Source organism: Gambusia affinis, linkage group LG13 (genome assembly GCF_019740435.1).
Source record: "Gambusia affinis linkage group LG13, SWU_Gaff_1.0, whole genome shotgun sequence".
Classification (NCBI taxonomy): Eukaryota; Metazoa; Chordata; class Actinopteri; order Cyprinodontiformes; family Poeciliidae; genus Gambusia; species Gambusia affinis.
In genome coordinates, this window is record NC_057880.1 from 5,365,524 (window position 1) to 5,383,817 (window position 18,294).

An 18,294-nucleotide genomic window follows, 5' to 3' on the forward strand; every position below is an offset into this window, starting at 1 on the left:
CTTCTCTCTTTGCACCCCTTTGTGTCTCGGACCCCCCCCTCCCATCGCGTTGTTGTGGTCAGGGTCCGTCTTTGTCACTGCCCCTCTGCCTTTACTAGTGCTTGTCACTTTGCGTAAAAACCCAGCATTTCTTGTACGTCATCACAAGTCAATGATCTTTTCCTCTTTTATTACTAGTTACTTCCATTTTTCTCAGTTAGTCATTGCAGCACGCTGGTGTGGGAAGTCTAGCGGGGTTTTACTCGTGATGTTTCAGTTTTCCTTAAAAAGCATAATGGCGGTCAACATGAATGGCTGTCTCAATCTTATCTCAATGCCAAAAAGACTTTATGTTCCTATTTTCCTTACTAAATTTTAAATGCATTCAGTTATGTATTAAATTTGTACATTTGGTCCGTCTTTGCTTCTATTATTAACCTTTATGGGAAACTGCCTGGAACCATTTGTTCTTTGATTTGTGGCTCTGGCCAAAGGAATAAATGTGTTTTTATGTGGTTAGTAAAACACTAGAAAGACAGAACTCTGTGAAATCTTAATTTTTCCTTCATCCATTTTTTAAAACTCAAAACACCTGAAAATATGCGATTGATAGAGTTAAATTTATAAAAATTGGCCACAAGCACGAGTGCATGATGTATGAGTCGGATCAAACTGCTCTTCAGTAAGTCCGCATCTTGCCTCTGCTGATGGTCTTTGCATAGGGAGCAGAAATATCAGTTGATATTTTGGCTTGTCGACATAATTATGTTGACCAAACTTACAACTAACTTGTTGTTAAACCATGTTCATAAGTTTTCCCATTTCTGTTTTCATTGTCAAAATTCATCATTTCGTTCACATATATGTAGGGCCCCATAAACCCCATGGTTTCATATATGCTTTAGTGGAAATGGCCAGAGATAAGAATTGTGCAATTTCCCCCTGATTGGCTTTGATCTACAGTGTCACATAAGAGTCATCAAAATTAAAAGGCACCAACAAAGTAATGCTAAAATGGAAGTTAGCATAGCTTAAATTTTATACTAAATTGTGAAAATGCTAAAATGGAAGCTAGCATGACTTCCATTTTTTACTAACAGTATTAAAAGGAAGGTAGTATAACTTCCCTTTCATGCTAAATTGCTAAAAGACTTAAATGGAAATTAGCATTACATCTGTCATAGCCTTCTGGGCCAACATACTGACTGGTTATTTACAGATTTATTACTGGAAAATCATAAAAACCATTTGACCTAATATGTTGAGCATGCATAGCCTATAATATTGGCATCCAACAGCATGTGCTTTGATGAACAATTTTGTCACCTATGTAAGATAAGAAAAAGGTCCAAAACATATTTTAATTTGCTCACACACTTAGTTCTCCCCTCAAACCTGAACAAGAACTGTGCTACTAGAACTGACTCTCAAGTTCAAAATGGGAAAATAAATATCCAAGTTACAAGGTTAATTTTCATAGTTCATATAGGTCTTTTTTCACATTTAAATAAATAGTCATACAGTGGAAAATGTTTTATAGAAAGTCTTAACTTATTGAAACTGAACAATAAGTCAAGTTTCAATTGTTGTTGGGTGTGTTGGGGTACATATGAATTCCTTAAGGCAGTTCTCACTATATAAAAGGTATTTGGATGTGTACGTTTGGTAAATATGTATCCAGGGATTTAGCCAGAAACAGGGTGGATCCTTAACTGTAGCAGCAATGCAACAAAGGCTGTTGAGACATGACACATTGCTCTCAGGCTGTTCGGGCTGTTTACATTTTTCTCACACCTGCCGGGTCCTGACATCATCAGCTCATGTCTCTTTCATTTGCTCATACCCTCTTCTCCCTCACAAAGTCATGCTCACACTCTGGGACTCAAAAGAAGCAGGCTGTTCATTTTTTCTTCTGAAAGCCCATCTTTTATTTATGTGCTTTATCTATAATTCCTTTCCTGCGCCTTTAGCACTCCCGCTAAATATAGACTTACTTCACTATTTATAGAAAAGTTACTCTCTGTATTCTGTTTTTCTTTCTTTCCTGATAAATTCAGACTTTTCTGGAAAAAAAAATGCATCCCACATTCCTATGAAAAGCCATACATTCCTCTAACAGAACACACACACCCACACACACACACATGCATACTCCCACAGGCAAGCTGAGTGTGCTGTAATAGGATATGATTGAGTTATGTGGGAACTTTATTGCCCTTGGCTCCAAACACATGTTGGCGAATCCTAAATATTCCTGGTAATTCTGCAAACATCCTGACAATACATATATATATATATATATATATATATATATATATATATATATATATACATATATATATATATATATATATATATATATATATATATATATATATATATATATATATATATATATATATATATATTGTCCATCATTCAGGAAATAAATACAGAAAATAACAGCTGTAGTAAAATTGACCGTTTACAATGTGAAGCTTTACATCTTCCATGGAAGTTGTGGCGCAGTCCATGATGTATTACTTATTTAACAACTGTAATATAAGATGCAATAATATTTGTATTCAAAATATTTCTTCACACCCTCCTGCCATGCTCGGTCATTAACAGTTTACATTAGGTCCAGAGGTGATGTTACACAGTGTGTATAAAAGAGCAATCGGTGTAAAACAGAGTGTTATTGTTGCAGTTATCTGGTCTGCAGGATCTGATAACTTGACAGGATGACAAACTTTATTATCACCGCCTCCGTCTAAGAGTAAATAATTTGGTTTTAATGGCTGTACTTAATTTGCACATCCATGTAGACACTTTTAGTCTTCTCTAGTCTATGCTGCTTTTTTTTCCTTTCAATAAATAGCCATTATATGACCTATCTTACCTTAATATTTATTTAGTTTTTAATTTGTAGTTGTACTAATTTTTGGCATGTGTTTCAAATTCCGTCACCGATCCCTGAACCTTCGTCTGATGTTTTGGTGATTGTCTCACATGTGCACCATTATGCTGTGTGAACTGTTTGGTGGGTAATTTGGGGGTCTTGTCACAACTCAGCAGCTGTGTGCTCTGATAACTGGCTAAGGGTTGTGTAGTTATCGTGAGTTATTGCTTTTTGAAGATAAGTAGGAAAGTCTTATGTACTTTTTTTTTTCCACAATACGTTGCCAGACGTTGCTGAATGATGTGTAAAATCAGCTGGACAATTTATTTTTCCTGCTGTTGGAGAAAAAAGTTAAGGTCTGAGACAGAGACCCTATATGCATTACAGAGTTGATTTTAATTATTGGGATATGTTTTTCATATTGTGGATTGCAATAAATCCAAACTATATTGTGATATTATTTTTGAACCTATGTTGGTAGAGTCAGAAGATCAGATTTCTGAGTTTCCCTCCTGTTGGTCATCAGCAGGATTCAGTGCACTCGTAAATTTCAGTGACGATATATTTGAAATTGATTTTGTGACAATATCCAAAAGTTTGGACACACCTTCTAATTGAACTCAATTAGAAGGTGTGTCCAAACTTTTGGTCTGTACTGTATATGTCACTGATTAAACCTAAATATGCCTCACGTTTGGTGCTTTGAAACACCAAACTTGAATGGACGCCATTCACGTGATGATGGACGCCGTCCATTATCAGCTCTGTCTCTACCTTGACATTCCACAGTCATTGCTGTGAAGTTTTCCCCCTACGCTTTAAACCACGAATCAGCCTCTCCTCTTTTCATTCTTTTAGGCTCGTAACGTAAACACAGGGGAGCTGGCTGCTATCAAAGTCATCAAACTGGAACCGGGTGAGTTGCCTGATGTTTGCCTTGGTTTATTCCCTTTTTTGTCCCTATGTTGGATGCTCTGTTTCTTTATCAACTTCTGGTTCCGAGAAGAGCGATCCTCAGTTCTTTTATTTTTCCCCATATTCTTTTCTTTGATGTTCCCCACTTTCCCTTCTCTGTTTCAGTTATATCTATCTCCTCTTTCATTAAATAGTTGCATTAATAGCAGTAGTGTTACCATGGCAGTTAATTATCTCTGCAATGACGCTTGTGTTGACCGCAGGGGAGGACTTTGCTGTCGTCCAGCAGGAGATCTTAATGATGAAGGATTGTAAACACTCTAACATCGTTGCCTATTTTGGCAGCTATCTCCGGTAAGAGTGTGAATGTGTAGTAGTTGGTGATGGCTGTTAATAAGTTGCATGTTTTGGTTATAATCTGATTGTCAGACATTTAGAGTGAGCTACCAAATTTAATGTTATGGGTTTTTTTTTTTGTTTTTGTTTGTTTAGAAGGGATAAATTATGGATCAGCATGGAGTATTGTGGAGGTGGTTCTCTGCAGGATATATATCATGGTAAGATCTATATCTGTGTCTTTAGGATTATTTTTGTCATTTTTTTCTGCAACCGCTTTTTCTTTTCTTTCTCTCAGTAACCGGGCCTCTGTCAGAGTCGCAGATAGCCTACATGTCGCGGGAAACCCTGCAGGTAATGTTTACACTCTACACATTATAGACATACAGCATCGCTGTCGACTGCTCTGCTTCAGACAGTATGCCTTTGTTTAAGAGGACTTCCAGCTTATTGGAGGAACACTGCATTCATTCCCTTTTGTCTATGGCCGTGTTTCCATCCAGCTGTCATATGGATTGTAAGTGAACTTTCAAAATGTTGGAAATAAGAATAATGCGAATTAGGCAGGTTTCTATCTGCTGGTTTGGAGTGTAATTTCGTCAGATGTTGACACTGCATATGACTGTAATAAACTAGACGCAGAGGTTGGAAACAAACTAGCACTGAGAGTTCTCCAGACCAGAAGTTTGAGCGTTTTTCTGAGTTTCGTGCCTCTGGTGAGGCACACTGACACACCAGAGGGTGGGGAAGTTCGCTACATCAAAACTTATTGGGCACATGTGTTCCATCTCCACTTTTGCGCATTAACTGTTTTCTGAAAAAGCCAAGGGTCACATCAAATAAATGTGAAAAGTTGTTGGGTTTTTTTTGTGAAATTGAGGATGTTTTTTTTTTTTCTCCAAAATTTTTCCATTTCCAATCAAACTTTACTAATGTGATATTTCAAAACAAAACAAAAAAACATTGATGGAAACATGATTGATGTTAAGATTATAACAATGCAGTAATTTTCACAAATTGGACATAATAGTATTAACCCCACAAATTAAAGAAATTTAACAAATTAGAATTCAGATATAATTACAATTGATACAAAATAAAACCCTATAACCTCTGAGGGGTTTTCTCCCTTTTTCTTCCGTATGAACCAACAGATCACCCATAGCAACAGCCTCTGTTTTGTGCACATTGATGAGTAATGTTGATCCTTAAACTGTGCATTATGGACCAAAAGCATGAATGACCAAAGCTAGTGTTAAGGTTTTAGGAAGTGGTTTTCAAACTGTTTAGGATCAAAAAGTTTAGTGTTTTTTGTTTATTTTACTAAATTAGCTCATTAAGAATGTTTTAATTTAGTCTACTCAACAATAAGCTAAGTAAAACGTTTTATTTTTTTGTAGAAAATATTAAGTAAATCATTGTACTATCAAAGCATTAAAAAATGTTTGCCTTAGGAAAAATTTGCTTAAAAATTCCAACATTTTGAGGGCGTGGAGGGGGTACATTTTTATTTATTTTTTTTGCTATTTTCTTGATATGCCTTATTTCTATCGTCGTTTTTTGGTCTCAGTTTGACATCAGTAACCTCGTCATTCCTTTCACAGGGTTTATACTACCTACACAGTAAAGGCAAAATGCACAGAGATATTAAGGTGAGCCTGAACTAAAGTCTGCTCCTTGGTCTCTTTACCAAAATTTAATTGGATACTCCCTTTTTAGTTAACCTGTTTTAATCTTTAAAATGTTGTGTGAATTATTTTTCAATTGAGCTTTATAGATGTAAATGAAACATTTAATGGCTAATTTCATCTCAGGCTAAGATAAAGTCCATTTTTGTATTATTATTATTATTATTATTGTATAATTTATGAAAGCATCATAGTTAATTGGAAACATCATAGTTAATTAGCTACATTTTTATATATTCTAAGTATTTTTTTATGGAGATGAGCAGAAGGTTTTTTGCTACTTTGTGGTATCTTTGGGCTTTTATAGGGAGCCAACATCCTCCTGACAGACAACGGCTACGTTAAACTTGGTGAGATCTGACTCTTATCTTCTGTTTTTAAAAATCGAGTAAGATCAACTTCATTTACCGACAGGTTTCTTTGGCTTATTTTTGTTTTTCTCTTTTTTTCTCTTTCCTTAGCTGATTTTGGCGTGTCGGCCCAGATCACAGCCACTCTTGCCAAGAGAAAGTCATTCATTGGAACGCCTTACTGGTGAGTTTTATATGCAGGTATCAGTGCAGGTAAAGTGAAGTTAGACAGTAAAGCAGTCTCTCCCTGCTGCTATGTTGGAGTCATGACTTAGTCACATTTTCACTGAAGAGTTAAACAAGGGATTTAGGGAGAAATATGCAAATTTTTGACTAGAAGAACAAAAAGGGAATTATATTTAGCTTCTATGTCGGTATCCTTTCATCTTCCACCTTGGGTTTCTCTCTTAATGTAGGATGGCTCCGGAGGTGGCAGCAGTGGAAAGGAAGGGGGGCTACAATCAGCTGTGTGACATCTGGGCAGTGGGCATCACTGCAATTGAGCTGGCAGAACTACAGCCGCCCATGTTTGACCTGCACCCGATGAGGTAAAGCTGTGTGTGTGTGTGTGTGTGTACAAGTTTATCATTGACACACTGCTGTAGTGATGGCTGTGTCTTCTTGTTCTCTGTGAAACAATATTAGAACATACTGAACTAAAATAAGAGCTGTAGTTGTTTGGATGATTAGAATATTATGTCTTGTTTAGATTGTTCTTGAAGGGTGATTTCACACCTCGACTCAAGTGTGACGAGGGACCAAAATTGTAATATTTGTTAGATTTTCAGCCGCTGCACTCTGTCAAACGATTCCAACTAATTGGAAAACTTGTTCTCCTCTTCTTCCTTGCCTGTGAGGGCGCTGCACCAAAATCTACTGCAGGAAACAAAATGAAAGCCTTCAAAGAAGACATGAGTGCAACTTCCTCCTTGGAAAATCTAAACAAAGATGGAGTAGCGTCAGATTTTAGTAGCTGTCTTTGGCAAAAGAGCACAAGTCATTTGACCCTCTAACAATAGACTCTCGCGTTAGTTTTGATTATATTCACCCAGAATCCACTGCGACTTGGTCCACTTTCTGCTTTTGAAGTGGTCCCTGGTCTGCTTGGCGTTCACATACGCATTCTAACCGCGGCAGAGTTCACATCCGGCCCGCATCCGAGTTCGATTGCTCATTCACACCTCCGCAAAGCAACATGAGCGAAACTAGAGTTTGATTATAGCGGATCATGAATGGACCCTCACTCTTCTTTTCAAATTAAAACACTGATCAAAACTTAAGATCTGGTCAAGATTGGAATATTGCTTTAAATCTGTTTTAAGAAAGTGATTTTTTTCCTTTTTTCTATGATTTTTTTAAAAAAATTTTTTTGGTACAATTCAAGACAACTACTGTGCATAATTCCATGAGTATCATTTATTTCCCTCTTCGTCTCATCCAGGGCTCTGTTCTTGATGACCAAGAGTAACTTCCAGCCTCCGAAGTTGAAAGATAAACTCAAGTGGTGAGCGTCACTGACTTCTTTATCATCTTCATGTTTATCAAAGAAGCTGTTGGCGTTTTCATCAGAGCCATGGTATGAGCTATTTGAGGGTCAAAAGTTTAACTCTTTGTTCTGTTTCCGTTTGTCTTGTTCTCTGGTCTTTACAAACAGGACGAATAACTTCCATCATTTTGTGAAACTAGCTCTTACCAAGAACCCAAAGAAGAGGCCTACGGCTGAGAAACTGCTGCAGGTGGGAAATGAAACAAGATAGTTTCACTTCTTTAAAGAAAATAACCTGGGATGCTATTTGTAAGACTTTACATCAGTTGCAGTTGTAGGAGAATCCTCGTCCTGTCTAAATGTCATGAAATCAAGTTTTGATGTATTTTAGGTTAAAATTTCTACACTGAAATATATCCGATATATCACAATAATTGAAAAAACATCACTGCATTTACTGGTTGCTTTATGAACCTATTAAATTACTGATATACTATTCTTTACATGTGTTATAATCTTAGAAACTCCCCTGGGAAATGCTTAAAGTGCTTGAATTTGATTCTGTGAAAAGCTTAAGAACGTTTTGTGCTGTTTTCACACCCGATAGTCCTGTTAACTCGGTTTGATTGGGAACCAAAATTGCAACAGTCGTTGCATTTTCAGGTGCTGCAGTTCACTTTCACGCTGCACTGTGTCAAACGATCCAAAACCTTTTTTAAACCTGTTCACCCCCTCTTTAGCCTGAGGGGGCGCTGCACCAAGAACCACTGAAGGAAACGACAGGAAAACCAGACATTAGTGCAACTTCCTTCTTCGCAAAATGTAAACAAAAGTGGAGTGGTGCCAGCCTTTAGAGATTATAGGATTTAGGTCGACCACTAATTATTTCTCCCACTTAGTGCTAAACACACATATTTGATTTGGTTGTATTTACCCAGAACTCCCTGCAGTCACATCAGCTCTGTTAAGTTTAGAGGTGTTTCTGTCGTTTCCTTCAGCAGTGCAGGCGAGGAGGTGGAACAGGTTTTTCAAAGGGTTTAGATCAGTGGTGCCCAAACTGGCATCCTGGAGGGCCGGCATCCTGCATATTTTAGTTCTCGCCCAGGTTTAACACACTTGGATCAAATTATGGCTCATTAGAAGGTCTAAGAACACTGACATGCTGAAAAGGTTATTACCAGCAGGGAGAGAACTAAAACATGCAGGATGCCGGCCCTTGAGGATCGACTTTAGATTGTTTGATACATTGCAGAGTGAAAGCCAACCGCAGCTGAAAATGCAAGAAATGTTTCAGTTTCTTTCCCCCCCTAAATTGAACTGAATCTATTGGACACCCTCAACTGACCTCCACCTCCTGTCTCTCCTCCAGCACCCGTTCGTCTCCCAGCCTCTCAGCAGGACGCTTGCGATCGAGCTGCTGGACAAGTCCAACAACCCCGACCACAGCACGTACAACGACTTCGATGACGATGAGCCTGAGCCCGAGGTAACCTTTCACCTTCTGGGGTCCCGTCTGTTTGAAAACTAAAGTGCTGCCAAGTATAAGAAGCAGATCAGTAAGGAAGTGATTGTGATTTGCTGGATTTTGCTTCTTTCCTCCCTTTCTTAAAACATGTCCTCATGTCTCCTCAGCTGGCTATTCACTGATCCCCAGCCATCATATCCTCTTTCCTCATGCTCTTCTTTTTTTTCCACCCTTGTTTATGTGACTCATTCTTTGCTTTTCCTCCTTCTCCCCTGTTTCTCTATTCTTTTGCATTTTGGCACTCTTCTCTTTCCTTTCTCTTTTACCTCACTTTTCCTCTCTCCTCCATTTTTCTCCTGTTTTCCCCATCCCCGCCTCCTTCCTCCCATTTAGTTTAAATACAGAGGTCATTTCCTCCCCATAAGCCCCGGTGCTCGACGCGCACCCCGCTTCGCGGCCCGTAGGAAGGTACTCGTTTCGGCTGCAGTGATGTCTTTCTAACACAAGCTGTCTGTTCTTTGAAAATGCTTCTGAATTAGAACCACAGCAGCGACTGAACACAGTCGAGAATTTCCATTCTTTCCTCTGAATCCTGGTGTTGTCATGGAGTTCGGCTCTGGCATGTGACGCATTCATGGATTACCCATGCAGCTGCATAATTACTCTAAGCAGTCATGTTTTTTTTGTTGTTTTTTGTGCTGATTTGAGCGTCAGCTGATTGACTACCTTTTCTGGTCTGTATGTTAGTCTTTTTAATCTTTTATTAACTTATGGTTTGATTTGATGAATTTCTTAAAGCCATGTTTTAGTTTTTCTGGAAAGAAATTGCCACAATCTAACCATGGCCACATCAGTGAGATTTTTCTGGCAGCTCTTTTATGGATCTTGTATGTGTAACATCTCTAAGGAAACATCTGTAATTCATCCCAGGTCTGTGAGAACAGCAGCTGAGATGAAGATGATGAAGACAGCTTCCAAAGCTTCACATGTTCTAGTTCTCTAAACTGATTTCTTATGGACACAATTAGAAGAAATTAGAATTTAGAATAAGACACTTGTCTTATATGTACAACTCCAACCTTTGACAGAAATCTATGCAAAATACAAAAAAAATAAATAAATAAACATTTGCGAGATTTTATGCCTTGCAAAGCCAAAACTCTCAAATCGTTTTTCTCATTTTGTTGTGACGATCACACAGCTCAGTGTATTTTAGTGGGTTTTTATGTGACGAACTAAAGATAAGTAAACTGTGCTACTGTGAAGTGGAAGGAAAAATAATAATTTAAAAAACATCTTTTAAGATCTAAACATCATTAAAGTTTCCCTTGAATTTGTATCCAACCTCTGTCTGAATATATTTTGTAGAAATTGTTTATTTTGGTGTACATCTCTACCAGCTTTTCCACATTGTGTGTGAATCTCAATTTTCAAATTTTGCCACAGATTCCCAGTTTGGTTTAGGTCTGGACTTTGACTTGGCCGTCCTTACACATGATTATGCTTTGATTTAAGCCAGGGGGTGGGCAATCCTGGTCCTGGAGGCCCAGTGTCCTGCAACTCTTCGACTCTCCCCGGTCCAACACACTTGAATCCAACAGCTGAATCACCTCCTACGTGCAGTCAAGTTCTCCAGAGTCCTGCTAATGACCTCGTTATTAGACTCGAGTGCGTTGAAGTAGAGACGCATGTAAAAGTTGCAGGAGACCGGCCCTCCAGGCCTGAAGTTGCCCACCCCTGATTTAAGCCAATCAGGTGTAGCGTTTGCTGTAATGGATGTTTAGCGTTTCCCTGTCCTTGTTGGGGGGGAAAAAAAGTATCTCCAATCCATGTTGCTGCCATCACCATATTGTACTGTGGGGCTGGTGTACTCAGTGTCAGGTGAACACAACAGCATTCAACTAGAAGAGGACAAAATGTTAATCCTGTATTGAGATTGTAGCACACATCTTAATTCTATGTATAAGTTAGGTGATTTTTGGTTGCACTTGATTTTATTTGCGTTTCAGAGTAAAGGGGGGCCAAATACAAATTATCTCCATATTTTATATGTATTACCATAAAAAAATATATATATTTATTATTTTTCTTTCCACTTAGTAATTATACACTGTTTTCTGTTGCTTTATCATAAAATCCCATTAAAAAACTATGAGAGTCTATGGTTGTAATTTGACAAAGTATGAAAAATTTAAAGACGTTTGTGTGATAAAGTTTATGGATCTCCATGTTCACCTGCATCTTAAAGGATGCAGAAAAAATTATATCTCAGGTTAGGAAGCCATCTTCATCTCACATTTCCTGTTGAAGTTTCTAACCACTCTCAAGGGACTGAGAATGAGAATGGATTTAATATTGACAAATCTACTTGATGACGATAATTATTTTCATTCTTGGATTGAGAGCTCCACCTCTTGATCAGGCATGGCATGAGTTTGTGGTGTGTTTAGCTTTTCTATGAAAAAAACAAAAAACTTCCTGAGATTAAACACTCAAGATAGGATGTCAAATTAAATAAAATTTGTTTTTATTTCAATTCTTGGAGGTTGGGAGGGGAAATAAGCCTTAAAATTATTGATATGCTTCTCTGTGGTATTGTGAAAACAAAAAAAACAAAAAACTTACATTTCTTGGGCCTTTAAGACTCCTAAAGGTTTTGATGCCACCAGTGCAGACAGATTTGTTTTTCAGTGACTCGGTTGCTATGTTTTTGGTCTCTGGCCAAAAGCAGTGGCTAGTTGTTTTTGCAGTGTCTTTGAATGCTGCGCCACAGGAAATGGCAGAAGGATTAGGGCTTTTTCGTTAAAATATATACGTCATATCTAACATTTGAACTTCTCTGCTCTTTACTTTTAGTCTCCGGTCTCGGTTCCTCATCGGATCCGCTCCACCAGCAGGAGCACGAGGGAAGGAAAGACCCTGTCCGAGATAAACCGTAAGTCAGAGCGCACTGTCTTCATTTTTCCCCCCTCTCTCATTTCATGTCCGTCTGCCAAACTCATATTCCCTGTCTTCCTCCATTGTCCCTTCACAGTCGGACAAGTGAAGTTTGATCCTCTTCTGAGAAAGGAGACAGAACCTCATCACGAGCCGGTGAGTAATGAGGCGTGGCTTTATGTTTGTCTGCATGTGAACGGGACTCTGTGGTTTGAATTGCACCTGCATTGTTGTTTCTAACCTCGTAATACGAAGCACTCGTTTCTGTCACTCCACAGGGAACCGTATGTGACCTGTTATTTCTTATAAAATACATTGTTGTCAATAGTCTCTGATCTTTCCCGCTTGAGACTCTTTTGATTTGGTTCATGTAAGGTCAGTTGGTTCTTTAGGAAGATTAGTAAGTAAGGTTGGTTGACAAGCAAGTAAGATAAATGAGATCAGCATGTAAACAATATCAGTTTTTAAGTTAGTTTAGGAAAAGCAGATAATAGTAAAGGTAGTCAGTAATATTTGAAAATGTGTATAGCTAGTTAGGTTAGTAAGCAATTACAGTGAATGTGAATGCAAAGTTCGTGGGCGAAGTAGTGTAAAAATGTAAAGTGAGTAAGTAATGTAAGGTTTATAGCATTAGTTAGTAGGTATGTAGCTAAAACAAGTTGATAAAGCTCATAAGCAAATGAGTAAATTATCAAACGTATGTGTGATTGAATTGAACATATTTTTTTTTTGCCTTGAGACAACATTTGTTGTGAATTGGTGCTATATTAACAAACTGAATTAAGTGAAGTTTGATAAGTAAGTTTAGTTCATGAGCAAATATGGTTAGTAAATAAGCTTAGGTGGTAAGTAAGATTAATAACTAAAGTTTTCAAGTAAATTGGTAAGTGTTACTTCATTGGCAAGTAAGGTTAGATGGCAGGGAATGTTAGTAAGCTTAGTAATTAAGTACAGTTGGATCGTAAGTAGATATGATTACTCAGTCAATGTACTTAATTTGTAAGCAAGGTTAGTTGCCTGGGTGAAAAGTGTTTTGCACATTAGGAGGAGATTTAAACACCCAAAGTTTACTCATGTTAGTTTGAAGTCGATGTGAATTTCTTCATCCAAGGGATTTTGAAACAGTAACACATAGAAACTAATAGTCTGAGTTCATTGCTATGTTGTATTTTCTGAAAAACCCACAATTCTGATTCAGATTTAACATCACACCTAAAGAGTGTTTCATTTCTAAGATGGAAAAAAAGGACATGGCCCATTGCTAGCCTTAAATGTGACTGTTTACAACTTTAATTGCTGCTTTGAAGCATTGAAGCTAAAAAAAAAAAAAATCAACAGTCTGTCCTGTAGGCAAATGAAATGGTGCATTTCTCTGGCGCTAAAGAACATTTCTGCATTAAACCACACATTTGGGTTTGACAATTTTGAGGAGGAACATGAAACACACCATAATACCTTCTGTCTCCATCTGCTGTTTTTAGACTACCTGAAATGGTTGGTGCTTTTGAATTCTGCTTTTGGAAAGCAAATGGGATGAGGCAGCTTTCACACACAAGACACTTTGCTTCCACATTTTCACCTTTCATATCTTCCTTTCCCTTTATCGTCTCTGTTCTAGTCCAACTACAATTAAGTCAAATCCCTGCCTTTCTTTTTCCTCTGTGCAGCTTCATCCATACATTTTATTTAAATAATACCACATTGTATCTAGCGCCACATTCACGCAAATGTATTCATTTTCTTTTCAGTTTCAAATCTATTTTTGAAACTTGTAACACATTTTGTTTTCAGCTTTTTCTTCATCATCACAAACTTTCACCTTTCTGATGTCCATTCACTCAGCCGACTTGTTTCACAGTAGAGTCGATGAACCATTACCTCATTATTCTAACAATTGATAACTTCTCTTTATAGACCAAATCGACAGCACAATGAAACACTGAAGCAATTTTTACATAGCACCAGTTGATAATGGCCGCCATTTAAATGCTCCATGTAAAACAAACCTGCTCCATTCACTTCTAACTACAGAGAATCCAATTGGTTCACTTGTCGGTTCATTCAAATTCTGCACTGTTATCCAATCAGATTAAGATCCAGATACATGCATCCAGTTCAGTCCCATTTTAACACAATATAGTCAAACATTAGTCATAGCAGACCTTATGCTATCAGATAGAATCATGACCCATTCCTGCTTTTTTGTTTGTTTTTTGTTGTTGTTGTTTAGCTCTTAGTAACCTTAATAAAGAAAAGTCATAAGATTCATGACTGATATGAGTATAGTTGATTACAGACAGTTGCTTTTTATCCTTTTTGAGTTATAAATGGATGTGTTTACAGTCTTTTTAAAAAATACAAAACATATAAGATTGTATTCCTTAATTGAATGTTATTGATTCTTTCCTTTTGGGTTTTCTGGTTATTAAATAACATCCTCCTCTATTATTTTTTTTCCCCTTCTCCTCTGTTGACTTTAATCACCCCACCTGTTCCTCCTCTGTCTTTATAGCTCTGGTTTTTTAGACTTAATCTTTTCACTCATTCATCCTCCTTCTCACCTCTGTGCCTCGTTTCCTCTCTGTTATCTATATAAGTTCAGGTTAATGTATTAACTGAGGTCTCTCTCGCTCTGTCTTGCTGACCAGTGTGATTCTGAGCCCTATCTGGACTGTGTTGAGGAGCTCTACTATACCGCGAGATCTAATCTGGTAGTACTCCCTCTGTCTCTCCCATTATTCGTCATCCGTCTATCTACATACTAGCTGGCTTATTTTTTCCTCCTCATAGTTTACACCTCTTTCGTACGTTCCCTCTTGTTCTTCATAATCTCTTATGAAAAGAAAAGGTCTTTGTCCTTATGTTTCCAGTTTCTGCTCTCTGAGCCGCTGTTGTCTCTCTCTTTTTGTTCACTTTTAGCTGCACAATGTTTCAAATATATTTACAGTGCCTTGCAAAACTAGTCTCTCCTCTTGAACTTTTTCACATATTCATTCATGTTGCAGCCAAAAACTTCAACGAGGCTTTTTTTTTTTTTTTTTTTTCTGATATGCAACACAAAGGTACAAAATTATGGAGAGGAAGAAAAATAACGCAGTATTTTCAGATTTCTGCAAATAGCAAGTTTCTCAAATGGATTTTGTCTGTGCGACAACCACAGTTTTTTATGATGTGGTTGGGCTGTTCAATTTGGGGGTTATTTGATCATGAATGTGGCTTGTAACAAACTAAACAAGTTTCTCAGGCTGTCTTTGGACAATGGCTGTCATCTTGCCACTCTCTCATAATAGCCAGACCTCTCAGCGGCGTCTTTGGAGAGCCTTGTTTTCAGAGGTTTAGAATAGAGATGCACCGATATGAAAAAGACAATTGCTGATATTTATCAATGTTATATCTCACTATTTTTTCGACTTCACCTCTGCTGCAGGTAAACTCCCCACAATCCTGTGCCATATTTGGTCATGTGACATGTTAAAAATGACTAATATCTGCCGACGCGATGTTATTGTCAGTATATTGTGCATAGTTTAGAGATATTCCTCACTCCTTCTCTATTCAGAAGGATTAAACGAGGCTCTGTGAAATGTTTTCAAAAGTTCCAGTATGGATTCACGATTTAAGGATTTATCTGCTGTAAACCTTGGTCTATCGCCACTTTGCTGTCTAATGTTCTCTAAGAAACATTTGAGGCCGTCTCAGAACAACAGAGACGTTTTCACCGGGTTTTATTTTGGGTCATTATAGTAAAGTTGGGCCAAAAACGTCTGCCACGTCATCCAAATTTTCCTGTAAAAAATGTTTGATGATAATTTTTCTTCTGTGCGTTAATCTGTCACAAAAAAAAAAAAAAATCCCAATGAAACACATTGAATACGTTGAAGTTGTTGGATGAAATACTCTGTGAAAGTTCAATAAGTATGAAGATGTTTGCAAGGCTCTGGACGTCCATCCTCACGATGTTGGTCATCTCTTCTGGTCCCTCCGTGTTTCTCTCTCTTCACCTCTTTTCCGACTTTCCGCTTCACTAACTGGTGCTTCAGGTGTTACTGTCACATGATTATCACTGTTGTTCATTGTTGTTCTCTTGTTATGCTGTATATGAAATGCACACCGTGACAAACATACAAATGTACAGAGGAAGGTTTAGCGGTCCCAGTCGAACACAGAGCTGGAACTGTGAAACGATCTGGCATCAGTCTCACACTGTACATGTGCTGAAACTCTTGAGTGTTTGCTGCATTGTGCCATTGTTTTTTTATTTTTTTATTTTGATTTTTTTTCCCAGCATATCTGATCTTTTTCTTCACAGACTCTCATCTTCTCTGTTCTAACTTGAATTTTGTTTTCTAACTTCTGACCTGCTGTAGTTGACCACAAGCACGGAACCTCTGATTTTTTGTTTTTTTCCATTTTTTTATTTTATTTTATTTTTCAGTACGTGTACTTTCCTGTTGCATGCTTAATTCTCTTTGTCTTGTAAAATGTTCCTGCAACACAGCAATGCTCTGTCTGTGGCTTTATGTAACAGATCCTAAGCCCTGCTTCTGATTTATATTGAGTTAATCTAAATATAAGGCAGCTGATGGAGGTGTTTTAAAACAGAATATAAAAGTAAATATGTTGAGTCTCATTAATAACAGCTTCCTGATCCATCAGTACTTTCACTCTCTGGTATTAAAGAGTCTTACTAATAAAACTTAATGGACCTAACCATAACCAGAACGCTTTAAAGTAGTTTTAAGTTGGTCCTGAATCTGGACTATGACTTTTTTTCAAATATAAATTGACGTACATAATTAAAACTAAAAATAATAATAATAAAAACAGTATTTTTATGAAACAGTTCTAACCTTCTCTCAATTCCTGTCCAATTGGTGTCTTAAGACAAAATTAAAGAAATTAGCTTTAGCTTCAGATAATCAACAAAAAAGGCTGGAGTATATTTCAGCTTTTAGCTATCTCAATTTGTCCACCTCAGGATTATTTGAAAACAGACGTTTTGTGACCAAATATGGTTAAATTATACAAGATATTATTTTTTAAGTGACCTTTATTTCAAATCAAAAGAGTGACGACTTTAAGTGTTACGTTTAAATGTGGTTTTGACTCTGGCAAAATTATTTGGACTAATCAAAGAGTTTTGGTTACTCTATTTCTGTAGTTACCATAGTTACTTATTCACATTTTTGTTGATATCAATAAGTGTAATCTTGACTGAAAAATACAGAAAGTGGCATAGAAATTTATAAGCACATCATACCAAAGTTACACAAACTCAGTTTTCAAGCTTCCAGGATATGTTAGTTATTTTTCTTCTGTAGGAATAATAAATAATATATAATAATAAATAAAAATTCAGAAAACAGTAGAGATATTTTACTAGTAATGATTGTAAAATAATGGAAAACATTAATCCCACTTTTCTGTAAACGCCTGCTGTCTATGTTTTGCATATTAAAATTAATCCTTACAGTTTAAATTACATTTTATATTTCTTTTTTTATGCAATTAATTTAGTATATATTGGATATTGATAAGATAATTAGTGTTTTCTATTTTCCGAGGGAAAACTTTTCTGAAACTCTAGGATTAGTGGATTAAATCTATAAAATATAAAATTCCAAGGTGGTATTTATTTAGTTCCTTGCTCAGAAAAAATTGTTCTTCTATTGATGTCATAAAGAAACAATTGCATATGATATAAAGGACTACAATACCAATGTTATTTCTTTGTCTTTTAGGACTTGCAGTTGGAGTATGGCCAGGATTCACCAAGTTTTCTGGGAGGAAACAAGTAAGTAGATGATTTTAAATCTCCAGCTTTGCTCCTTTCTCCCTCTGTTATGCATGTGTTAGTGTTCAATCAATAGACTAGTCAAAAATATCAAGATTAGGAAGTGTGGACTATACTTTGTTCCAAAATTAACGCTTCGTCAGTGTTAATTTTGGAACAATTTTGTGTAAAACCCACTTATGTCTGTCTGCATCTTAAACAGAAGCCTTCTGAAGTCCGTCGAGGAGGAACTCCAGCAGAGGTGAGTCCGAGCCTTTTTCTCTTTTTCCACATCTGCTTGGACTGACGTGTTGAACTGCGAGTGTGTATTTTAACCGCCTTCACTCATCGGCGAATCATTTAACAGCAGGACTAACGGTGCCAATCACATGCAACTAATGCCGACATAATAATGACTGCAGTGCTGTCACAGCTCTCACGTTCCAGGTTCTGCTTCTCTTGTTTGTTTGTTTTCTACTGTGGC

The 18,294-nt window shown here is 37.1% G+C and overlaps 1 protein-coding gene across 10 annotated transcripts in view; it reads left to right on the forward strand.

Annotated features, from left to right (window-relative positions):
• LOC122842434 (mitogen-activated protein kinase kinase kinase kinase 3-like) overlaps nt 1–18,294 on the forward strand; it is a 52,638-nt gene that overhangs the window by 12,756 nt on the left and 21,588 nt on the right. For 6 of the 10 annotated variants that reach the window (XM_044136287.1, XM_044136288.1, XM_044136292.1 and 3 more), the window contains exons 2-17: nt 3,719–3,776; nt 4,039–4,129; nt 4,268–4,332; nt 4,410–4,465; nt 5,716–5,763; nt 6,107–6,149; nt 6,261–6,333; nt 6,566–6,697; nt 7,591–7,653; nt 7,804–7,885; nt 9,005–9,121; nt 11,957–12,035; nt 12,135–12,193; nt 14,686–14,748; nt 17,779–17,831; nt 18,034–18,072. In XM_044136287.1, the coding sequence (XP_043992222.1) occupies nt 3,719–3,776; nt 4,039–4,129; nt 4,268–4,332; nt 4,410–4,465; nt 5,716–5,763; nt 6,107–6,149; nt 6,261–6,333; nt 6,566–6,697; nt 7,591–7,653; nt 7,804–7,885; nt 9,005–9,121; nt 11,957–12,035; nt 12,135–12,193; nt 14,686–14,748; nt 17,779–17,831; nt 18,034–18,072 (1,121 nt within the window). The remainder of the gene's footprint in view (nt 1–3,718; nt 3,777–4,038; nt 4,130–4,267; nt 4,333–4,409; nt 4,466–5,715; nt 5,764–6,106; nt 6,150–6,260; nt 6,334–6,565; nt 6,698–7,590; nt 7,654–7,803; nt 7,886–9,004; nt 9,122–11,956; nt 12,036–12,134; nt 12,194–14,685; nt 14,749–17,778; nt 17,832–18,033; nt 18,073–18,294) is intronic. The other 4 variants (XM_044136289.1, XM_044136296.1, XM_044136291.1 and 1 more) reach the window with 1 other exon arrangement.